This window comes from Crocodylus siamensis, chromosome 2 (assembly GCF_052110815.1).
Source record: "Crocodylus siamensis isolate JL-2025a chromosome 2, ASM5211081v1, whole genome shotgun sequence".
Taxonomy (NCBI): domain Eukaryota; kingdom Metazoa; phylum Chordata; order Crocodylia; family Crocodylidae; genus Crocodylus; species Crocodylus siamensis.
The window spans coordinates 123620529-123642271 of record NC_143396.1 but is presented as its reverse complement, the minus strand read 5'-3'; the positions used below and the strand labels follow the sequence as shown (position 1 = coordinate 123642271).

At 43.1% G+C, this 21743-nt stretch overlaps 1 protein-coding gene and 1 non-coding gene across 2 annotated transcripts in view; both read right to left on the bottom strand.

The window, feature by feature from the left end:
* The window catches only part of LOC149870707 (collagen alpha-1(XXV) chain-like), a 278247-nt gene extending 261397 nt beyond the window's left edge, over positions 1-16850 (bottom strand). The window contains exons 1-2 of the mRNA XM_090034525.1: positions 16149-16850; positions 14840-14909 (exon numbers count right to left, since the gene is read on the bottom strand). Coding sequence (XP_089890651.1) covers positions 14840-14909; positions 16149-16466 — 388 coding nt within the window. The 5' untranslated portion in view covers positions 16467-16850. The remainder of the gene's footprint in view (positions 1-14839; positions 14910-16148) is intronic.
* A 2452-nt stretch (positions 16851-19302) lies between these two features.
* LOC149870706 (U1 spliceosomal RNA) lies at positions 19303-19467 on the bottom strand. Its single transcript, XR_016440885.1, has one exon. It is a non-coding gene; the product is annotated as a U1 spliceosomal RNA (small nuclear RNA).
* Between the last annotated feature and the right edge of the window lie 2276 nt (positions 19468-21743).

Here is a 21743-nt window from a genome sequence, read left to right as displayed (position 1 = left end):
ACACAGGAAAAGACGGTAGATGGGCTAAAGGTGAACTTCTCCAGAACAGAATCCATGAGTCTCATTACAAAGTCCTCCTCTGTACACTTGAAACAAGTCAATTCATTCTTAAACAAAAAACATTAAGACATACTTAGACTTCAGATTCCCAGATCCAATACATCCCAACTGCAAAATAAGCCACACATCCATCCAAGCCCTGAGTAGGAATCTTAATGTTTAAGTAAGATTTAAAATATAAAATAGCCCAATTTTGCATGTCTAAATTGTATAGAGAATCCAGAGTCATCAGACCAGAGTTCTTTCACACTTCTGATTTTCTCCTTTCTCTAATAATAAGTGTGTTTTTCAAAAGATTCTGCTGTGTGAGTTTCTCTCTTACTTCTTATATTGTTGTCACTGGAAGCAAGTCACAATATTTCTTCAACTAATTTGAGACCATTCTAAGCGTGTATATTTTTAATCTATGTTTTAATTTCAAATGTCTAAAAACATGCTGTGAAAATGGCAGAGAGAAAAAAGGAGCCATCATCACAACCTGCTTTTTAATCCAAAAAACTGTTCAGCTACTTCCACCATAGAAATAATGACCTAGAAATGTATTAAATTGCCTGCCATTAATTTTGTCCAACACTTACACTCAACTCAAAGCCATTTCCCACTCTGATTCACAGCTTTCTCTTTGACATAATACAGCCCCTCTGCATTTTTTCAGGTGAAATCCTGGTCCCACTGAAGTTAGCAAAACTCCCATCAATTTCAGTACAGACAATATTTCACCCTTCTTGCATCTATCTGTTCTTATGCCTTTCTTCCAGCAGTTTCAAGCATATCCTCAAGCTTCATTTTAATAATAACTTTAATCATGTTGCCTCTCACTGGTCTTCTCTGGAGACCAAATTATCCCAATTTTACCACACTGCTAATATGCAGGTCCTTCATTCCATTTGTCATCTCTTTGCCCTACACTGGACTCTCATCATAATTACATATTTCTTCAAATAACCTTACCAATTCTCTCCAGTATTTTATTCCACAGCAGCTTGAAACAAAGCCAAAAGAACAAACATATTTTCTAGCTTCCTATTTCACGTCTTGAAGGAGTACTAATTGGGTTCTTAAAGAATTAGCAGAGGCATAACTCACCAGGATTGAATCCAGAGCTAACCTCTCCCTCTCCGTACCTTCTTTGCAGGGCTTCTGGAGGCCTCTGGAGGTGTCAGCAACAGGCAGAATTCGGAAGCAGCAAGCTTAAGTGGGCGGGGAGGTGTCAACTCACTTTTTACTGAAGACACCAGGCTCAAATGTAGAAAAAAAATGCCTTTTTGTTTTTTGCTGCTATGAAAAGGGGACGGCACCACAGCGAACTCCAGCTGCTGCTGCCCACTGCTGCATGACAAAACTATATTTCCCAGAACATAAAATAGAGGGTGGTGGTGGATGGGTCATATTCGACCTGGGGAGAAGTGGGCAACAGAATCCCCCAGGGCTCGGTCCTTGGGCCCATGCTGTTCAATCTCTTTATCAGCGATTTGGACGATGGGGTGAAAAGCAACCTGTTTAAATTCGCTGATGATACCAAAATTTGGGGTGAGGTGAGCACACTAGTAAGGAGGGAAAGACTGCAGCAAGACTTGGATAGGTTACAGGGGTGGGCTAGCAAAAACAGGATGTGCTTCAACACTGACAAGTGCAGGGTGCTGTGCTTGAGCAGTAGTAACCAGCAGCACACTTATAAGATGGGAAACTCCCTTCTTGAGAGCACAGAGGCAGAGAGGGATCTTGGAGTCATTATTGACTCCAAGATGAACATGGGCCGAGAATGTGAGACCACAGTTGGCAGGGCTAACCGGACCTCGTCATGCATCCACAGGTGCATCTCAAGTAGGGCCACGGAAGTGATCCTCCCCCTCTATGCAACACTGGTCAGGCCACAGCTGGAGTACTGTGTCCAGTTCTGTGCGCCCCACTTCAGGAGGGATGTGGACAACATTGAGAGGGTCCAGAGGAGGGCCACCCGCATGATCCGGGGACTACAAGCCAGACCCTACAATGAGAGACTGTGGGACCTGAAACTGTTCAGCCTTCACAAGAGAAGGGTGAGGGGGGACCTGGTGACCGTCTATAAACTCACTAGAGGGGACCAGAAGGGTTTGGGAGAGACCTTGTTTCCCCTAGCGCCCCCTGGCATAACAAGGAATAACGGCCACAAGTTGTTGGAGAGGAGGTTTAGATTACACATCCGTAAGAACTACTTCACAGTCAGGGCGGCTAGGATCTGGAACCAACTTCCAAGGGAAGTGGTGCTGGCTCCTACCCTGGAGGTCTTTAAGAGGAGGCTTGATGCCTACCTAGCTGGGATCATTTGAGCCCAGTTTTTTCTCCTGCCCTGGCAGGGGGTCGGACTTGAAGATCTATAAGGTCCCTTCCGACCCTACTTCTATGATTCTATGAATACTCACTGACACACGCTCTCGAGTCATCACTGCTTGCCGCTGAAGCTGCAGCCAGAACCAGAAAGTGCAGGAGGGATCGGAGGGGGAACAACCCAGATCCAGTTTAGAACACGATATTTGAAGGAAGGTTCAAACAAAACTGAATAGATCAACAAAAGACAGCATGACAAAAGAGGTTGAGATAACTCTGGCTTTGGTTTGAAAAGAGCAGGTTAAGTAGAGACACAAACACAGCTTTCCAAGGAAAGACAGTAATCAGTTTGTCTCCATGCTCACTGAAGGTAGGACAAGAACCAGTGGTATTACTTACAACACTGAAGGAGATAAAAGTTAGATCAGGGGTGCCCAACTCAACTGGCTCCATGGATCAGATCTGGAATGCACGGAGTGAACTCTGCTGCTCAGCCCTCCTTTCCCCCCGCTGCCTATTTCAGTTGCTAGCAGTAATGGAAGACCTCTGGCAATTAGCAAGTGCGAGGGGACAAATAGCAACATCCCTCCTCTCCCCTGGGTCCTGAAGCCTTCCAGACCTACATTTCTATGATTCTAAAATCATCCAATGTGCATGTATAAATACCTGCTCCATGTGTATAAATGCTGTAGGTGAACATTCTGCACGTGATATTTTCAGAACTGCCTGCCTAAATAGGTTTCAGTGTGCTTCGTTTTTTTATCCCAGTCTCACAAATTGAATATCGTTTCCTTAATTTAGTTTTATGAATGGATCTCCAAATACACACACACACAAATTGACACCAGCACAGCTCTCAGACTCTGCTTTTCACTCTAATAGGAGAACATGGACTGAGTTGAAAAGTTCAGAAAGCATGTCTACAGCATTGTGTTAACTAGGGTGAATATTAGTTTTCAAAAAATTTGTTGAAGCTCTCCTATGAGTCTACCTGGACAGGCTTGTATCTAACACCATGACCAGGGTGGGCATATTAAAAACACAATAAAAAAATACAATGAAAAGATCAATTCTATGTTTCTTTCTGGCTACCTATAAGAGTACTTAGAGAGTAATACTGTCAACCAAGCTGGTCTTCCATAGCTAGCTGATTATTATAGCATCAAAACACTACAATAAATAGGTTGGTTGGCTGCAGCAAGTTAATATAGAAGAAAGTCAGGAGAACAGGCACATCTTCTAGAAAAGCCCAGTTTTCGTATCCCAGTCAACAGAACGTACTAACAATTAACTGAATTAAAATCCAGCATAATTTTGGCTGAACCAAACTGAACACATCCAAATTTTAAAGTCTTACGGTAGAATAGAAGCATACAAATATCAAGATTCAATTCCATTTATCATACAAAGCTGATATCATACAAGCATTACAATGTGCTAATTTCAATTAGCACATATCTTGGTCAAGCGTCTCTAGAAGTCAAATATCTCTCAAATCCTATATTACCAAATAGAATAGTTCAGTAAGATTTAATCCAATACTTTTGAAGCACCTTTACTAATAAAACATATAGGTCCAAATTAACCTTTGGTATAATGCCACTGAAGTCAGCAGAATTACACAGGAAATGTATTTTGTGCAGATCTTTGTCAATCAGATCTTTCTTTAATCATCTTTATGTTTCATTCATCATGTTGTACATTTTTCCCCTAGGGGGAAGAGAACTAAAACATCACATCCTAGCCAATAAAGTACACGCATCTGTTTTATGGGGGTGAAAAACAAGTATTCTTAAGCAGCCATCCAAACATAACAAAAGATTACCCAGAAGGTAATATGTGACTGCACATCAAACATCTTTATCCAGAAACTGGAAAAAGTGTAAAATTATGGCAAAGTAAATAAAAGCATGGTCAAAAAATCATAAAATTAAGCAAGAGCATGGAATTCAAAAATAACTGATGTAGAGACAGCACAGAAGTTAGTACTAGAAGCTGGGAATAAGACACTGCACCCTGAATTTTAAGTAACAATGAAAAACATTTATAATATTGTCTGTATTATTTCATACTCTGTTTTTGTTCCCTATCCGATTAACTCATCTCCCCTCCACATTAATACTTTGGTCTCTGTAGGAGTTATTCACTGCATCATAATACAGTAGTAATACCCTGTTGATGTCAATTTCTGGATTCATTTAATCCTTGAAATTGATTTCTCTTCCTTTCTTTCAGTCCTCTTAATTGTAATGCTCCACAGGAAACAATCTTTCTGGAACACTGAGAACTGGAACCATCTTGCTATATAGTACAGTGTTAATACTCAAGATCCCCATTTAGCTGCCAGCAATATACATTAAGAGAAACCCTAGGGTCTTATGAACTCTGGTACACGTAGAAAATACAGTGATCCCACTATCATAATAAACCTGATACGTGCATTATAGCTATGGATGTGTTTGTCTGTGGCTAGGGACAGAAATTACACATAAACTGGTTTAAGTGATCAGAAGCTTGTTTAAACCCATAACAGAAGAGATGTTCAGTGAGCATTAACCTGTTTCAAAATGCCTGAAACTGGTTTAAGATAAACCTGGTTGAATGTAGTATCAGACTTAACCCATTTTCTGTCAAACCAGTTTACGAAACTTCTGGCCCAGACCCCTTCCTGGTTCAATAAAACCAGAGTCCCCCAGTATTCCAGCATGCTTTCCAGGCCTGAGCTGGGCTGTGCTGTCTGCTCCAGCAGAAAAGGGTGCGTGTGTGTGTGTTGGGGGGAGGAGGGGCGCAGGACTGCCCACCCTTGCCCACCCCCCCAGGCAAACCCCAGCTGGGGTCTGGAACCAGAGAGGAAGGGGAGTTAAACTTCCCTTTCCCCAAGTACAGAGCTGCCCTGCCCTGCTAAAAATTTTTGGCTACTGCTGGCTGCAACCATGTACTACAAATCTCAGAGCCACCTGGAAGCAGAAAAAGAAAGTAATAAGCAACCCTGCAGAGTTGTGCTTCCGTGATTCTGGACTGCAAATCCCAGAGACCTCGGGGGCAGCAAGAAGAGGAACAAAACATAGGCCATGTTGGCTATGTGCCAGAGACCTGTGCTTTAGTGCCTGCCTCCCTTCTGACTTGAGCCACTGCAGGCATGTGGCTGCATTCCCTGAATCAAAAGTGAATATCTGTCCAGTTTTCTCAGTTTAATGTCTGCAGCTTAGACTTACCTACAAAGACTGAATTGATTCAGCCTTGGGCTTTTTGACTGTCTGTACTTAGCCTGTAGCACTACAAAGTGTCTCAACACTGGAGGCACTAGCTCTTGCCACTGCTCCCACCGCAGAGGCAACCCTCACATTTTCCAGCTTCCCTTGCCTCCCTATGGAGAGACTAGCCCTCTCTGCTGCCACTGTGATACCAGTCCCTGCCAGAGTAGCAATAGAAGTGTTCCACAGGAGAGCTGGTGCTCCTCCAAGGCACATACTGTGCTACAGCTCTGATCTACCCTGGCTGTCAGGGAACCAGCCACTCTCCCTCCCTCTTGTTTCAAGGAACAAAGGGAAAGCAGAGTAAATATAATGCTGGGGGACCAGGCGATCTTCTGGAACTGTCCATAGGTGACTTGTGGCTACAAAATACAGTGCTACAAAGAAGTTCTCATGAGAAATGAGAACTTTTTGTGGTAGATCCACCATCTTTGCAATACAACAGACACCTTGACCATATATACATTAGTTTTTTTGTAGAGCTATTTGAGTATTTATAGCATTACAAATGTAATGTATATCCACAACTTATATTCCAGAAGAGCATTAAAACATGTGTGCACTCCCCACACAAAAAAGACAAACAGTTATATACAAAAGTAGGCCAACCCATGCATCCCTGAGAAATGTGGTCTCTGATGTTGCTCCATCTACTAACTGAGTGTGTTTATACGCAACAGCACTGAGTATAGCAAACTGCTCGGTGAACTCAGAAGCACTATAAAACACCAAACCACAGGGATCTCTGAGGCCGAGACGGAGAATCAATATGGCATGATTACAGAAACAGCATAAAATAGCAATAGATGACAGAAGAATGAAAAAGGCATTTGAGAATTGTGACAAGATCCAGAATTTGAATAGGATTCCAAGCTATATGTGTCTAAATACAATGGGCAAGGCAGGGTTTTCTGAGAGAAAATGTTTGAAAAAGGAACAAGAGAAACAAACATTGTCCTGTGTCCCAAAGGAAAAAGGAAACAAACAACCTTGAACTTGTGTATGGCCATTTGAGGCTTTGTCAAGCACTCAGACTCATGCTACTGAATTTAGCGTAGGTTTCTAAAAAAAGAGTACCCACTCAAACGCTATACTGTGTAAGTTATAGATACATACAGTGCATAAACTGTGCATTATAGAAAGTTAAAGACAGAAAACACCAATTATGCCATTATGCAGTCCATGGCTGTCTGACTTCCAATTGGTCAGGGGCCACACCAGGGTGAGCCAGGGGTCTCTAAGTCATGGTCCGTGTAGATGCACCCGCAACTGCACCAAGTGCCCACATAAGCTTCCCTACCCTCTCCTCCCCAGTGCTGCACTGTGCACCCACACACAGCCTGCTGCACAATGTACCCCCATATTGATCCTCAACTCAGTGCACCATGCACCACATTATCCCACCCCCTGGGAGCAGCAGCAGGAAGAGGGAGGGGGAGCCCTGAGACTTAGGCTGCTGTTGCAACTGGAGCAATAGGGGGAGCATCAACCAGGCAGGTCCCTGGCAGCTGGAACTTAACCATTTGGGCTAAGTACAAACAGTCAAAAAGCCCAAGGCTGAATTGGTTTAATTGTCGCAGTTTTGTCTAAACTGCATAAACTGAACCATTAAGCAAATGAACAGACATTCTCTTTTGATATCAGAAATGCAGCCAGATGCTTGCAGTGGCCCAGGACAGAAGTGGGGCAGGGGGGAGGGGTGCTAGAACATGCCTTCCTGCTCAGCTGGGGCAGACAGCTTGGGCCAAGGCTAGTCCGCCCACCCAAGAGAGAGGGTTTGTGGGGGAGGTACAAAGCATCCTGAGCTAACTTGAATCTGGTGAGGGTCAGGGACAGAAGTTCAATAAACCGATTTAACCTAAATCAGTTAAGTCTGATACTACAGCCATCCAGGTTTATCTTAAACCTGTTTCGGCCATTGTGAAAGTGGTTTATGCGCACTGAACTTCAGGGCTAGAGACAGAAAATCGCACATAAACCAGTATAAGTGATCGGAAACTAGTTCAAATCTGTAATACAACAGCAATTCAGTGTAGATACTTCAGTGCAACAGTTATGTAACTGTTGTGTTACAGATTTGAACCAGTTTCCAATCACTGATATTGGTTTATGTGTAATGTCTCTCCCTTACAGGCTGCAGGCAACCCACTGACTGCCAGTTGGACAGTCCCAATATAGTCCAAGCTCTTGGTAAGACAGAAGTAAAAAGACAGTCAATAGGAGGCTGTAGAGCTCGTAGCTACATAAACAATTAGCTAAAACAAGCAGCAAATAAAAACCAACATTTGAGTCTCACTCATAAATGTATATATAAATATTTTTAAAGCCTTTGTGCTGAAACAGACCAAAGGTAATAAAATTCAAAAATATCTCTGGACTGTCAACAAAATGCTTAGGATCATTCTAAACATCCCTGCTGTATAAAGTAACTCATTCTACAATGCAACACTCAGAAGCATGTCTTGCATTCAAAAGAAAATCTCTCTCAAGTACTCTGATTTTTTGCTTTCTTATTTTCCCTACTAGTAATTAGTCTATTATATTCCCAATATGTTCTACATTTTTGTGGGGGTTTCTTTGCTTATTTTTTTGTCCGTTTGTTCTGCAGAAGAATCAAACTCAGACAAGTTAAACTGTTGTCTAAAAATAGCAAGATCAAGACCATGCCAAAGTAATGGGTGTACCAACTTGCATTCTGAAGTCTAATAAAACATTTTTTTAAAGTTATAGGAACATTAAATAACTGCATGGTGCATCAGCCACTATGTTATAAAAGCTGTTTGTAATGTTGTTATGTTTAGCTGAATGGCAGTACCCAGCTAAAAACCGACTCATCCTATGTTTTTACATTTTTCAGTTCTAACTTCAAACTACCAGTAACCCTTAGAAAGTTCAGGTTAATCATAAAAACACTTCTCCCTCATAAACAACCTTTGTATTTTTTCTCCAAATGCTATTCATGTCCAGATGTTATCATCATGTCCTTATGCATCAGACTGCTCTCTTGTTCTACTGTTGCATAAGTCAAGATCCTACTGCCACTGAAAATCAGAGAGTTTTGCCAAATGAGCCTAGAATGAATATTAAGTGCTATTCTATAAACTGCTAACATTACTTACAACCAGGTTCTGATGCCCTTGTAGATAGTAGTATTCTGACACTCATTCTAAGTACCATCTTTTATTCCATAAGTGTTATCACTAGGAAAACTCACAAAGTAAAGTGCAATTCAGTACATATATCAAAATCTATCCTTTATTAGATGAAGACTCCAATTCACCATAACACTTAATCATATCCTTAACTCCTAAGAAGTCAACATGTCCTAAAAATATGCTTAAGTATTTTGCAAGCCCTTACTGGAATGGGCCTATAACAACAAACCTAAACAGACCCACAATCATTTTAACGCAAGACTTAGAACATACTGATTTTTTTTTACCAAAACAATGCCATTTTAAAGCATCCTAACAGTAGGGGGAAAACCCTATATATAACCTACAGAAAAAGTATTAAAATTAAATCATTTAATAAATAATTTTTGGCAGCCACATTTTCTCCCAATCCCCTGGGTAGAAAATATCTTGGAGGTATTTGCTGTAGTTGGAAGCAGAAGATTTAAACTAGCATGTTCATTAGATCTGAGTTAAATTAAGGGGAATGTTAGTATGCATTTACATTTCAAACTTTATTGCTTAGTGAGGGGAAGGAATACCTGTTATTTTCATATAAATATTTGCAAACTTTTCAGACCTTTCACAGTTTCTGCTTTTAGTTCTACAACTGAAATCAAGACATTAATATACCCTTTAAACTAAGTGACTTTTTTAGAAGTAAAATGCATCATTAGAAAAAAATCATGGTTAATGGAAATATTTACTTAGAAGAGAAAAGAAAACATTCTTTAGACAAGAAGAGAAAGGCTATGGCTTGGTTAAAAGTATCTAACTCGTACATCCTTGCAGGTTATGAAAAGATGTGAATATAGTTTCCCCTCACTGTCCAACCTATTAAAAAACCATTTGCCTTTGAACATGATAGTTCCTGCCATGGAGAGCCATAAAAGGATGGGCTGAATATTTAAGACTAATAAGAGCTTCACTAATTACAGAAATTTACTCCTGAATCAAACATCAATTCTCACTGTCTGCTGACTGAATTTCCCTCTCCCTCTTTACTATATAGCCCAGATAGAAAGAAATAATTGATTTGTAAATAAGCTTTATTCCAGTTTGAAGAATAGAGTGATGAAAGGCTACATTTAGCCATTTCATAGATTCATAGATGTAAGGTCGGAAGGGATCTTGTAGATCTTCTAGTCCAACCCCCTGCCACGGGCAAGAGAAAACTGGGCTCAAATGACCCCAGCTGACGCGCCATGCAGTTGTAAACATCGAGCCTCCTCTTAAAGATCCCCAGGATAGGAGCCACCACCACTTCCCTTGGAAGTTGGTTCCAGATCCTAGTCGCCCTGAGCATGAAGTCGTGCCTCCTGTTGTCTAGCCTGAATCTACTCTCTGTCAACTTATAGCTGTTAATCCTTGTTACTCCAGGAGGCGCTCAGGGAAGCAAGGTTTCTCCCAAACCCCTCTGGTCCCCCCTAGTAAGTTTATAGACAGCCACCAGGTCCCCTCTCAGCCTTCTCTTGTGAAGTCTGAACAGGTTAAGGTCCCGTAGCCTCTCCTCACAGGGTCTGCACTGCTGTCCCCAGATCATGCAAGTGGCCCTCCTCTGGACCCTCTTGATGCTGTCCACATCCCTCCTGAAGTACAGCGCCCAGAACTGGACGCAGTACTCCAGCTGCGGCCTGACCAGTGTTGCACAGAGGGGGAGGATCACCTCCTTGGCCCTGCTTGTGATGCATCTGTGGATGCAGGACAAGGTACGGTTAGCCCTACTGACAGTGTTCTCGCATTCTCGGCACATGTTCATCTTGGAGTCAATAATGACTCCAAGATTTCTTTCTGCCACCATGCTTTCGAGAAAGGAGCTCCCCAGGCTATAGGTATGCTGCCAGTTCCTACTGCCCAAGTGCAGCACCCTGCACTTGTCAGTATTGAATCCTATCCTGTTTTCATTTGCCCACCCCTGTAACCTGTCCAGGTCCTGCAGTAATCTGCCCTTCCCTTCTAGCATGCCCACCTCACCCCAAATCTTGGTGTTGTCTGTGAATTTAAACAGGCTGCTCTTCACCCCGTTGTCCAAGTCACTAATAAAGAAACTGAACAGTGCGGGCCCAAGGACCGAGCCCTGGGGGACCCCACTGCCCACTTCCCTCCAGGTCGAAAATGACCCATCTACCACCAATTTGCAATCCATCTGACTGTGTAGGCATCAATGCTGCAGTCACCTAGCTTTTTAATGAGAATGCAGTGGGAGACGGTGTCAAAGGCCTTCCTGAAGTCCAGAAAGACTACATCCACCACGACACCTGTGTCCAATGATTTTGCGACCTGATTGTAGAAGGCAACCAGGTTGGTCTGACAGTACCTGCCCCTAATGAAACCATGCTTGTTGCCCCTGAGCATCATCCCCACTGCTGGCCCATCACAGATCTGCTCCTTGATAATCTTCTCAAAGAGCTTTCCCAGGATTGAAGTAAGACTAACAGGCCTAGAGTTGCCCAGATCCTTCCTCTTCCCTTTAAGGATGGGGACCACATTGGCCCTCTTCCAGTCATCCGGCACCTGGCCAGAGCACCACAAGTGCTCATAAAGCCATGCCAGGGGCCTTGCAATGACCTCTGCCAATTCCCTCAGCACCCTGGGGTAGAGAGCATCTGGACCTGCTGATATGAACACATCCAGCCCCTCCAGAAGTTCTCTAACCCAGTCCTTCCTGACCCTAGGCTTAGCGGAGTTTCTCTTGAGTCTGTCCTGAATCGGGTCCCTGCACAAGAAAACAGAGGTGAAGAAACTGTTAAAGAGGTCTGCTTTCTCCTCTGGTGCAACCACCAGATTGCCTAGCATATCCTGCAGGGGCCCCACATTACCCAGGGCCTTCTTCATTCTCCCTATGTATTTAAAAAAGGACTTTTTGTTATCCTTGATGCTAGCCTTAGTTCCATATCTGCCTTAGCTTTCCTAACAGCCCCCCTACAGACCCGAGCAGAGGAGGTATACTCCTCTTTGGTGATAGCCCCTCCCTTCCACTGGGTGTATGCCTCCTTTTTGGCAATCAGGCATTCACAAATGTCTTTCGTGAGTCAGGGGGACTTTTGGGCACTCTTACCCCCTTTGCTTCTTTTTGGGATTGTCACCCCTTGGGCTCTGAGTATCTTCTCCTAAAGGAACGAGCACTCTTCTTGGCAACTATCTTGTGCTCATAATACTGGTGTTAACACAACAACCTCTGCATGTACTTTGAAGGTTTTCTGGAGTCGGATCTAATGGCCATATACAGATTAGATAGGCTTAACGAGAAGTTGAGGGAAAAAGGTAAAAAACAGCAAAAGGTAAATTATGCCACTGTGGTAAAGATGTAATTTACTCTTCTGAATCAGGACTGGCTTCACAGGCTGCAAGCCACGGGAATTTCCATGACTCCGTACCTGTTAAGCCAGGGGTGTCAAATTCACAAGACCCTGCAGGCCAGATGAATGGCACGGGGCCAGCCCCTGGGCAAAAGGCACAGGGCAGGGACCAGAGACCAGATGGGGCCCACATACTGGCCCCACATGCTGAATCCAGCAGGCCACCTGGCACTGTGAGCAACTCACCACCCAGACTGGGCCCATGCAGCACAGAGTCAATCCAGCATGCACTGTATACAGCGTATGGGTCAACTCTTAGACCCATAAGCAGCACCGCAGCCACAGAATAAGTTTCCTGAAATAGCTTCACAATTGTAATGAAACCATATTTAAAAAAAGAAACAAACCAAAACAATCAGGCAAACAAAACTCCTTCATATTTAGTTAAAGAGTAATTGGTCAAATATTATAACAGTATTATTTGGATGTGAAAGTTATAACAGTTGCCTGGAGTACGGACCAATTCTATATTTTAAAAATGGCACAATATGAACAAGAGCAGTACAAAATTCCCTCACATTTCCCAACTCTACTATAACACCAGTAGAAAGGGTTACTTCTCAGAGCAGGCTTAGTGATTTTGTCTTCATGCCCATCAAGCCTCATTCGCTCTGCTGAGCCTGCCAACACAATGGCATTTTGAGGTAAACGCCTGTCCATTGGGACGGAGGATGAGACAACTACCTCATTTTAAATAGTCCAAAATGCAGCCGTCACATGCTGATAACTTTCAATCACTACAAACCTGCCTCCAAACTGAAGTCATTACCAAGAAGTGAAAATCTCCATATCACATATCCAATTCCCTGGCCAGTTATACCTCTTTGTAAAATGATTTTTGACAACTATTCATCTCAATTTTCCTACTCTTATAGATCTAATTTGCACACCTTGAAATGTGCTTTAAATATTATTTGGACTGAGTTCTAGTGAAGATTTTTGTCAAATCCCATGACAAATATTCTACTGTTTGTAATCTGCTGGAACCGAGATAACAGAAAGATATGCTTCAAAATAAGGTATGTTCAAGTAAAAATTGGTATAATGTGGAGCTCTAGTGGTAGTAAAGAAGTAAGACAGCATGCAACACCAGCTGCAACAATGGCAGAGACTGTTCCTCAGCCTGAAAACGGAATGGTTGTTAAGTGACCAGATCAATGCAAACTACTATGAACAATAAACCCTGAAAGAGAAAACTAGGGGTTCAAATTCATAGACGCTTCAGGATCACAGACTAGATCTGTGTGTGTAACGCTGTGGGCAATCTACCTTTTAATGTTACATCTTGGACTTCAGTCATCTTCATGTATTTAAGCTATAAGAATGTAAGCGAGTAATAGAAATGTATTTATTAGCCAAAATCAGTTATAAAAATCATTGTTTTTTTTAATTAACATTATGAAATATGTCACATCAAAACTAACTGAGTGAGTTTAATAATTCTTGTATTCTGTTAAAAACTCTGGCTCTAACAAACAACACTGCCCATTTCATTCAACCGATAAAGGTTCCTAAATGGGCTACTAGGGTACTCTATCAGTTATATTATCAAAAAGATATATTATTGTCACAGGGACTTTCATTCCTGTGGTTCAATAATCCCTTCAAGATGAGTCTGTCATGAGTTAAACCTCTGACTAGAAGAGTTCCTTCCATAAATACCTACCTTACAGTCGCATGTCTTACTGCAAATACTTTTTCAAAAACATAAGTGTCAAATATTAACTCATTATCATCCCTACTCTTGATGCATGTCAACATCCCAGCTTTTCTAAGGGGAAGATGTTTTTGTAAATGGAAGGACATATACAGCATACTATATTTCCATGGTACCCTATTATAAAAGTGTGCTAGATTTGTTACAGCACCTTGTGAATCATTAAGCATCATATTACCAATGCCCAAGGAATAGAAACAGAGGGAGAGAATCTCAAAAGAAGTCTAAGACAAAATAAATCATCATCAGTTATCTAAATCTGGTATCTAAAACCAACAGCAGAAGACAACAAAACATACAGAAAGCATATAACACAAAAAAGCATATGAATACATTATTCAGGTCTACAAGCAACTGATACTATGAAACTATGAAACTATGATCCCCGTATCACAGGGCCCAATCCTGAAGTTCAACAATGCTGTTGGGACTGCTGCCTGAGTAAGAACTTCAGGATTGTGTCCATATTCCTATAAATAATATATATTATGAGAAAAAGTTGTTTTCTAAAAGACCATTTTATCTATGATGGGGGGGACACCCAGATAACTAAAAAGCTCATTTTTATTATATAACAACTAGATCCTAAATATATGTCATTTGTGTTTAAAGCTATTTCATATATCAAAAAGCTGCACAATGCCAACAGAAGCACTAACTGAATACCATGACATTAAAGATCAGAATACTTGTTAAGCTGTGGCACTGGCTTGCTTACACCTTCTACTTATCATGCATTTCCCAGCCTTATCCTACTGTCATGAATATTTTAATTTAAATCCTATGTGACCCCAGAATGGGAAAGGCTAATATTCTACCCAAGGCACACTTTATGAAAAGAAGTGTCCCTCTGCCCCTCCTATTACATGTGATATTTGATGTTGCTACATGTTCATCTGACAGACAGATAAAAAGAAGTGTCAAAATCCCCCGATACCAAGGAAAGATTTCTGAGCTGTTTCTGGTTACCTGGTGGACAGTTGCACTCTGGAGGCACTTCTCTTGCTATTCTTATTTTTGCCAAATGCTCATAGGATTTCTGTGGGTGAAAGGAGCAACATTAGCAAACTTGGTAAGCACTCGCTCAGGCTACTACAGCCAGGCTTCTAAATCGGCATATGTTAAGCTGTGATTTACAGTGATTTGATAGACAGCATAACTAACAATCGACTTGGATGGGATTCAGACTGTATCAGATTAGATGGTATCAGTTCCCCACCCCCCACCCCAAAATCAAAGAGCATGACAACTGAGTTTTGTCCAACTTTGCTGGCCCTGTGCTGTGTTACATCCCCATCCAAACACCTCCACACCCCCACCAAGCATCCCAGGCATACAGAACCAAATGTAGGGATGTGGGTTTGGGCAGATCTGCAAGTCCCAGGCATGAAGACAATCAACGGTTCAGATCTGAACGTCAACTACTCTATCACGTTATAGCGCCAATTGTTGCCAACAGAGGTCCGGCTACTGCCAGATGGACTCTGGACACCCTCATAAGACCCTTGAAAGCCCAGACCCCCTACTCAAAGAGCCACATCTGAGCGGTTCCTTTCTAGTACGGGTTGTATCTGATGCCCACCAAAAGAAAAAAAAAAACAACCCATACATCTATTAGCAATAGTAATAACCAGCCCAAGAGACAGATTTGGCTAGAATCTGCGGATGCAATATGAAATACATGCCCAGATCCTTGGCAGCCAAGGGTCTTTGGGTAGAATTGATGTCTCTTATTAGACCAACTAAAGAGTTGGGAAGCTTGTTCTTTGCAAGCTTTTGGGCACAGACACCCTTCAACCCTATGCCTGAAGAAGGTGGTTTGTGCCCAAAAGCTTGCATAGAACAGTTTTTCCAACTATTTAGCTGGCCTTTTTTAAGTTTCATTTTCCATATTCCGAGCAAAATTTGCCAAAACAAATTCCAAATCTGAGAGTCACTCCATAACCATCAGTGGCCCTGCTACCGCCTCCACCCCCATCTGGGGCTTCAGATGTTCCCAAACCCTTTGGCAGGCATCCTACTTGCAGGGCTATGTAGTTGGTCTAATGAAAGACATGGCATCTTACCCAAAGAGCCTCGTCCGCCTACATCCAACACAGCTACAAGCAACACCCCGGATCCGTGTCATCTCTCTCCCTCCCAATCCCTTCTGCCACTCAGGGAAATGTCGCTCAACTTTCCTGGAAAGGCCAGGAAAGAGGTTCCCCAGCGCCCAGCGAGCAGCCGTAGGGGGCACTGGCCCTGCCCGAAGCCAGCCCTTCCCCGCGCCTCTCCGCACCTGAGCGAGGAGCCGCTCCACTGTCTCTTGCACCACGGACTGGAGCTGGTCCAGGGAGCAGCCGGGCAGCAGGCGGGAGGCGGCGGCGGCAGCAGAGAAGCCCCCGTGGGCGCTCTCGATGGCCGAGACCCGAGCCTGGAGCTGGCTGGTCCTCAGCCCCAGGTACCCGCAGGAGGCGGCGGCGAGCACCGAGAGCAGCGCGGCCAGTAGCGGCGGCCGGGCCGGGCAGCAGCCGGGCGCCCCGTGTCCGTGGCCGCCTGTGCCCGGCGCGCTCGGGCAGCCCGCGCCAGGTGGCACGTCCTTCCCGCCGCCCCCCATGGAGGCACCGGGCTGGCTTGGGGGAGGAAGCGGGGAAGAGCTAGGAGCAGCGGCGGCGGCGAGGAGCGGACGCCCGTCTCTCACACGCGCATCGCTACGAGGCGACTGCAGCACCCCGGCGCCGGGGCGGGTGACGAACTTGTTGCGGCTCCCGTTGTACTTGGTGCCTGCCCCGCTGTCCGTGGCCAGAGCGGGCGAGCTCCGCGCAGCAGCAGGGGCCCCTCGAAAGCGCGCTGCAGCCCCCCGCGGGGGTCGCGACGGGTGGCGGGGTACAAGCGCGGAGTCTCCCTCCCTGCGCTGGGACGAGCCCGCAGCTCCGGCGACCACTGCCCTCCTGGCTGCGCTGTGCACAGCGACTGCCGCAAGCCGCCTCGCCGCGCCGGGCTGAAGCTCCCGAGCTACGTTAGCATAATTTATTCACCTAGGCAGAGCGAAGGCCGCCCAGCCCCGCGCGGAGATTCGACACTTTGCATAATTTATGCAGAAGCCGGAGCCTGGTTGGCTGCGCCGCGAGCCGCGGGATTCGGAGCGGCGCTGCCTAGGCGCTCCGGAGGAGCGCGGCTCGTACTGGCTCGAGGCGGCAGGGCAGGCCTGGGACAAGCCCGGGACAAGCCCGGAGCTCTAGGTACTACGCTGGGTTAGCGTCCCTGTCTGGGAACGCTGGGGAGTCCCTGGGAAAGTGACTTGATCAAGGCCATCTGGACCATCTGTGGCAGAGGCAAGAATAGACCTTCCCCTTGCACAGTGTGGGACTGTCAGTCTACTTTAAAGATTTTTTTTTTTTTTAAATCAAGGCCAAACCAGTTCCACCTTTCATTGCATAAAGGCCAATACCAAGTTCCAAAATTCAACTCAAGTCTCAAGTGTGTATGGCTCTACCACCAGGAAACCGTCCTCCCTCCCAGACCCATCCATCTGGATATTCACTAAATCCAGGAAGGCGCCCCAGCACATGCCCCGGCCCCAAAGGCCTTGGCATTCAGATACCCCCAGCAGGCATGTCTACACAAGACCTAGTGATGCACTATGGCAAAGTATCCATTGGCAAAAACCATGATACTGCAGCCAGGTTGCCGTAGCAACACGCTTCCTCATTGTAGTGCATTGCTAGGGCAATGTAGTTGCCAAAAATGACCATGCACAGCCAGCACGGTGCAGTACAGGCTGTTACTGTGCCATCTTTTAGTACTTCCAAAAGAAAGTTCTAAATGACAGCACTGTAACAAAGGTGCCCTACAGCCACATGTAGGCACACCCAGCATCACTTCACCTTAGCCAAAAGGCCAATAAAGCTGGATAGAAGCCAGACAGAGTTGTTACTCGCTTCCAAGCACTTTTTTTTTTTCTTAATAGCTGGCCAGTCATTTTGATGGTATGATGATTACTTTGCACTGTGGCTGGTCTAAAGTTATTATGCAGTTAACTAGTTAAGTGCGTGATATTTACTTGGCAGGTCTGGAAGCCTAAATATACTTCAGGATTGACCAGTTAATTGCATAATATGTGTAACTTGCCAGAGGGGCATGATAGGGCACTTTTACACATGCTCCAGGGGTGAAGGGGAACTTTAATTAGAGCAGTTCTAATTAAAGTGCCACAGAGTCTCATGTATAAGTGCCCCTGTGCTTGAAAATGGTGGCAGTGATGCTTGAATTAAAGTTCATACAACAAGCTTTAGTTCAAGCACCCCCACCACCATTTTGAAGCACAGGAACACTTATACACAAGATGCTGGAGGCTGCTGGAGCACAGTTATTGCCACATTCGATTAATCAAGTCCACTCCAACATGCTGTAATCACAGCACATTGAAGCAGTCTCCACACTCTGCTACACATTCAAATGAAAGCTGGACAGAAGCCACCTATTAGACTTGTTATACATTTCCAAGCACTAACTTTATAGCTGGTTGGCTCTTTCCATAGATAGAAACTCATTTTTATCATGGCAGTTACTTTGGATGTATGGCTGATCTACATTTATTGTGCAATTTACCAGCTAATTATGTGATAATTACTTTGTACCTGCAGCCAGTCTAAACTTTTTGTGCTATTAACCAGTTAATTGCATAATATAGGTAACATGTAGATGGGGCTTAGTACCATATAATCTCACCCCTACTGCTTCCTTGTCTCTGCCCTTGCTACATGTTTCCTATATTATGCAATTAACTGGTCAACCACACAATACTTTAGACCAGCCACAGGTACAAAATAATTATCACGCTATAAAAATAACTATTCAGCTACAACAAGAGCCAACTAGCTACAAAGTTAGGGTTTTTTTTGTTTTTTGAAATTTTGTTTCAAGGGCTAAATCAGTTCTGAATTTGCTCAGTCTGAATTTGCTGAGTCAAAAGTTCCACATTTTGACTGAGCAAAGCTCGATCGTTCAAATCAATGTGGCTCTACCACCAGGCAAACATCCTCTGTTTCACACGCATCAATCTGGGGCTTCGGGTACTCCCCAAATCCATGGCAAGCATCTAGTGCCGGATTATGATAATGTGGACATAGTCCTAAACTATGTCCAGTTTAAGAGGCCCCATATGATAAAAATAATCCAGTGTATGTATATTCTTGTCATATTAGAATGAAAATGTCCATACTTAGAGAGTCATTTTCCCATATCTCCTTTATTCACCAACTGATTATTATAAAACTTGATATTGAGTCAGTCATTTTTTTCTTATTTAGAGGCCCCTCATATTGTGAGGCTCTAGCTTAAGGCTAAATCTGGCATCGCAGGCATCCTATGTGCAAGCCCCAGTCCCCCCTGGAGTTTGAATGCCCCCTAGTCTTGCTTGCTCCTAACCAAAAGGCCAAGAGGAACAAGCCAGAAGGAAAGCTAGAATGCAGTCCCCCATTACCACAAAACTGTGTAGTCAGGTTTCACACACTGGGGAAATTTGCAGTGGTTAGCCTGCCCAGAGTGCAAGGGACAGGACTCACCCTGGGAAACCCACCTTATTGATCATGGTATCATCCCTGCCAGGAAAATGTAACAACTCAATATCTGGTTTCTATCCAGCTTTCATTTGAACATGTAGCAGGGCCCAGAGATGAGAACTCTTTCCAAGTTTGAGTGAGGCAGGAGGCATGTGGGATGCACAAGGGACGGTTCATGTGCATACTTGGATTTTCTATCATTATTTAAAATTTACTATTATTTATTCATGCATTTGAATGACATTTCCCATGCAGTTGTGTAAGACATTCACAAGCTCTACAAAATTTGTCTCCTTTTTCTATTGTACAGGGTACAAACTTGCAAATACTTAGAATTACCCTTTCCAAAGTGAATGTGCCAACAAAATACATGTACTCTGGGCTCTGGCATAGGTAATAATTTCAGTAGTGCTTCTCCTGCCCCCTGAGTCATTTTAGCTATTTTGTTTCCCGTTTGTTTTTTTATCAACTTGCTTCTCCACTATTCTATGCACACTAATGAATTTTCATTATTCCTGGTTTGTATGAGTAGAAAGGAAGCTTAGCATTCAATAAATTACTACATGGCCTGTTGGCAAGTTGGTGTTTTAGGTGTTTTTTTCCTATGTCTCTTCCTGCTAATATGGCATTTACCCATTGTGTTCTTTTTCTCATATTTACCCCACTTAAACTGTATCTAATACCTAGCAGATAAAAAGCACTTTTCATGCTAAGACCTTTCAAACATTAAGGGCTAGCTTATGGAGGCCTGACTTTTTTGCTGGCAGTTACTTCTGTTAGTATTTTTAATGACCTCAGTAAGACTGTGCAACTGCATAACATGAATAACTACTGAGCCCTAGGGAGTAAATATTCCATAACCTGGGCTACACTGCTTAATGGAGCTGGTAAGATAATAAAGTGAATTGTGAATATCTTAACAAACATAAACAGCAAATTCAGTAGGTCCTTCTTTGTGGAGTCAGCTATTGTTTCTGCTATAATAAATGTTTGAACATTTCCAGAGCTTCATATTTTAACGTGAATGATTATTCATCAAAAAAGTTGTAGTAGCAGTGCATTATTCATAATTTGTCATTTGTTGTTCTTTTTTTTTTTAAAAAAAAGAAGGATTCAGGTATTCAGATGGGAGCAGAAATACTGTCGTGCAATTCTAAATGATCAGTAAGTCTTTAGAAAGAGTAAATGTTTACAGTAGTAAGCAGTTAAGTAACCCATAAACCAAAAATCATGGAAATCATTGAGTCAGTAGGTATGAATAACACATACTTTCTTCAAAATGAGAACTGGGTCACCAGTTATTTGATAGCAATAAAAAGCTAAATTTGCAACAAACCTTTTCAACGAATAATGTAACCACATGAACAAGATAATACTCAAACACACCTGTGTGATAAATATGTATTGTCTCAATTTTACACACAAGAATACTGAGAGTTAAGTGACTTGATTAAAGTCATTGAGTGAGGCACTGTTACAGTCAAGATCATGCCTGTGCCCCTCTCATGGCTATTTTCTGTTATATTTTGTATTATACTATAAGTAGGTCCTGCCTCACTCCTGTTAAAGTGGAATTCTCCCCTGAGATCTATATTGAAAATGGCAATTAATTTCTGTTTCAGTACAGAAAAATGGCCTTTTTCCAGCTGTACCTATGCCCCAAGAAGCCATAAATTGCATGTCTTGATGCAAGTTGGGGGGGGGGGTGATTTTTGGCTAAAATTAAGCATTCCTTTTTCATGCATGGCACTTCAGTTGTACATCCTCCACCCTGAACCGGGATGAAATTAAATATTATAAAATATATTTCATTCCAAAGAGAAATAATTTTTCCCCCTTCAATCTCAGATGTGAAACCACTAACCCCAACTGGATGGACACCTTTGTATAGCCACATATCAACCACTGCAAAATCTAGCAAGCAATCAGCAGTACAGTTCACCATGTTCCTATTATTTCTTCTTTCAGATGTCCTCTCTCACCCATCCTTCAGCTCTCCAAAAAAGTAAAAATAAACCTTTACCTTTCTGCTATCCAGGACACACAAGAATCATTATTGTACTATAGTCAAAAGCCAAAATACACCAAAGCAGACCCTTACAACTTTTACATACTTAATACACCCTTCAATTGTCGACTACATTGTCAGACATCCCTTGACATACTGGTAGATGAAATGCTGTTCCTGACTTTTCTACCTTCAAAAAAAGACAGAAGGGAGTCTTGATGACTCCTCATGCATGTCTGCTCTCATATATCCTCAAACAGTGAGGAATATAATGTATGGCATAAGATTAAAAAATAAATAAATAAATAAGTGTGCCAAATCT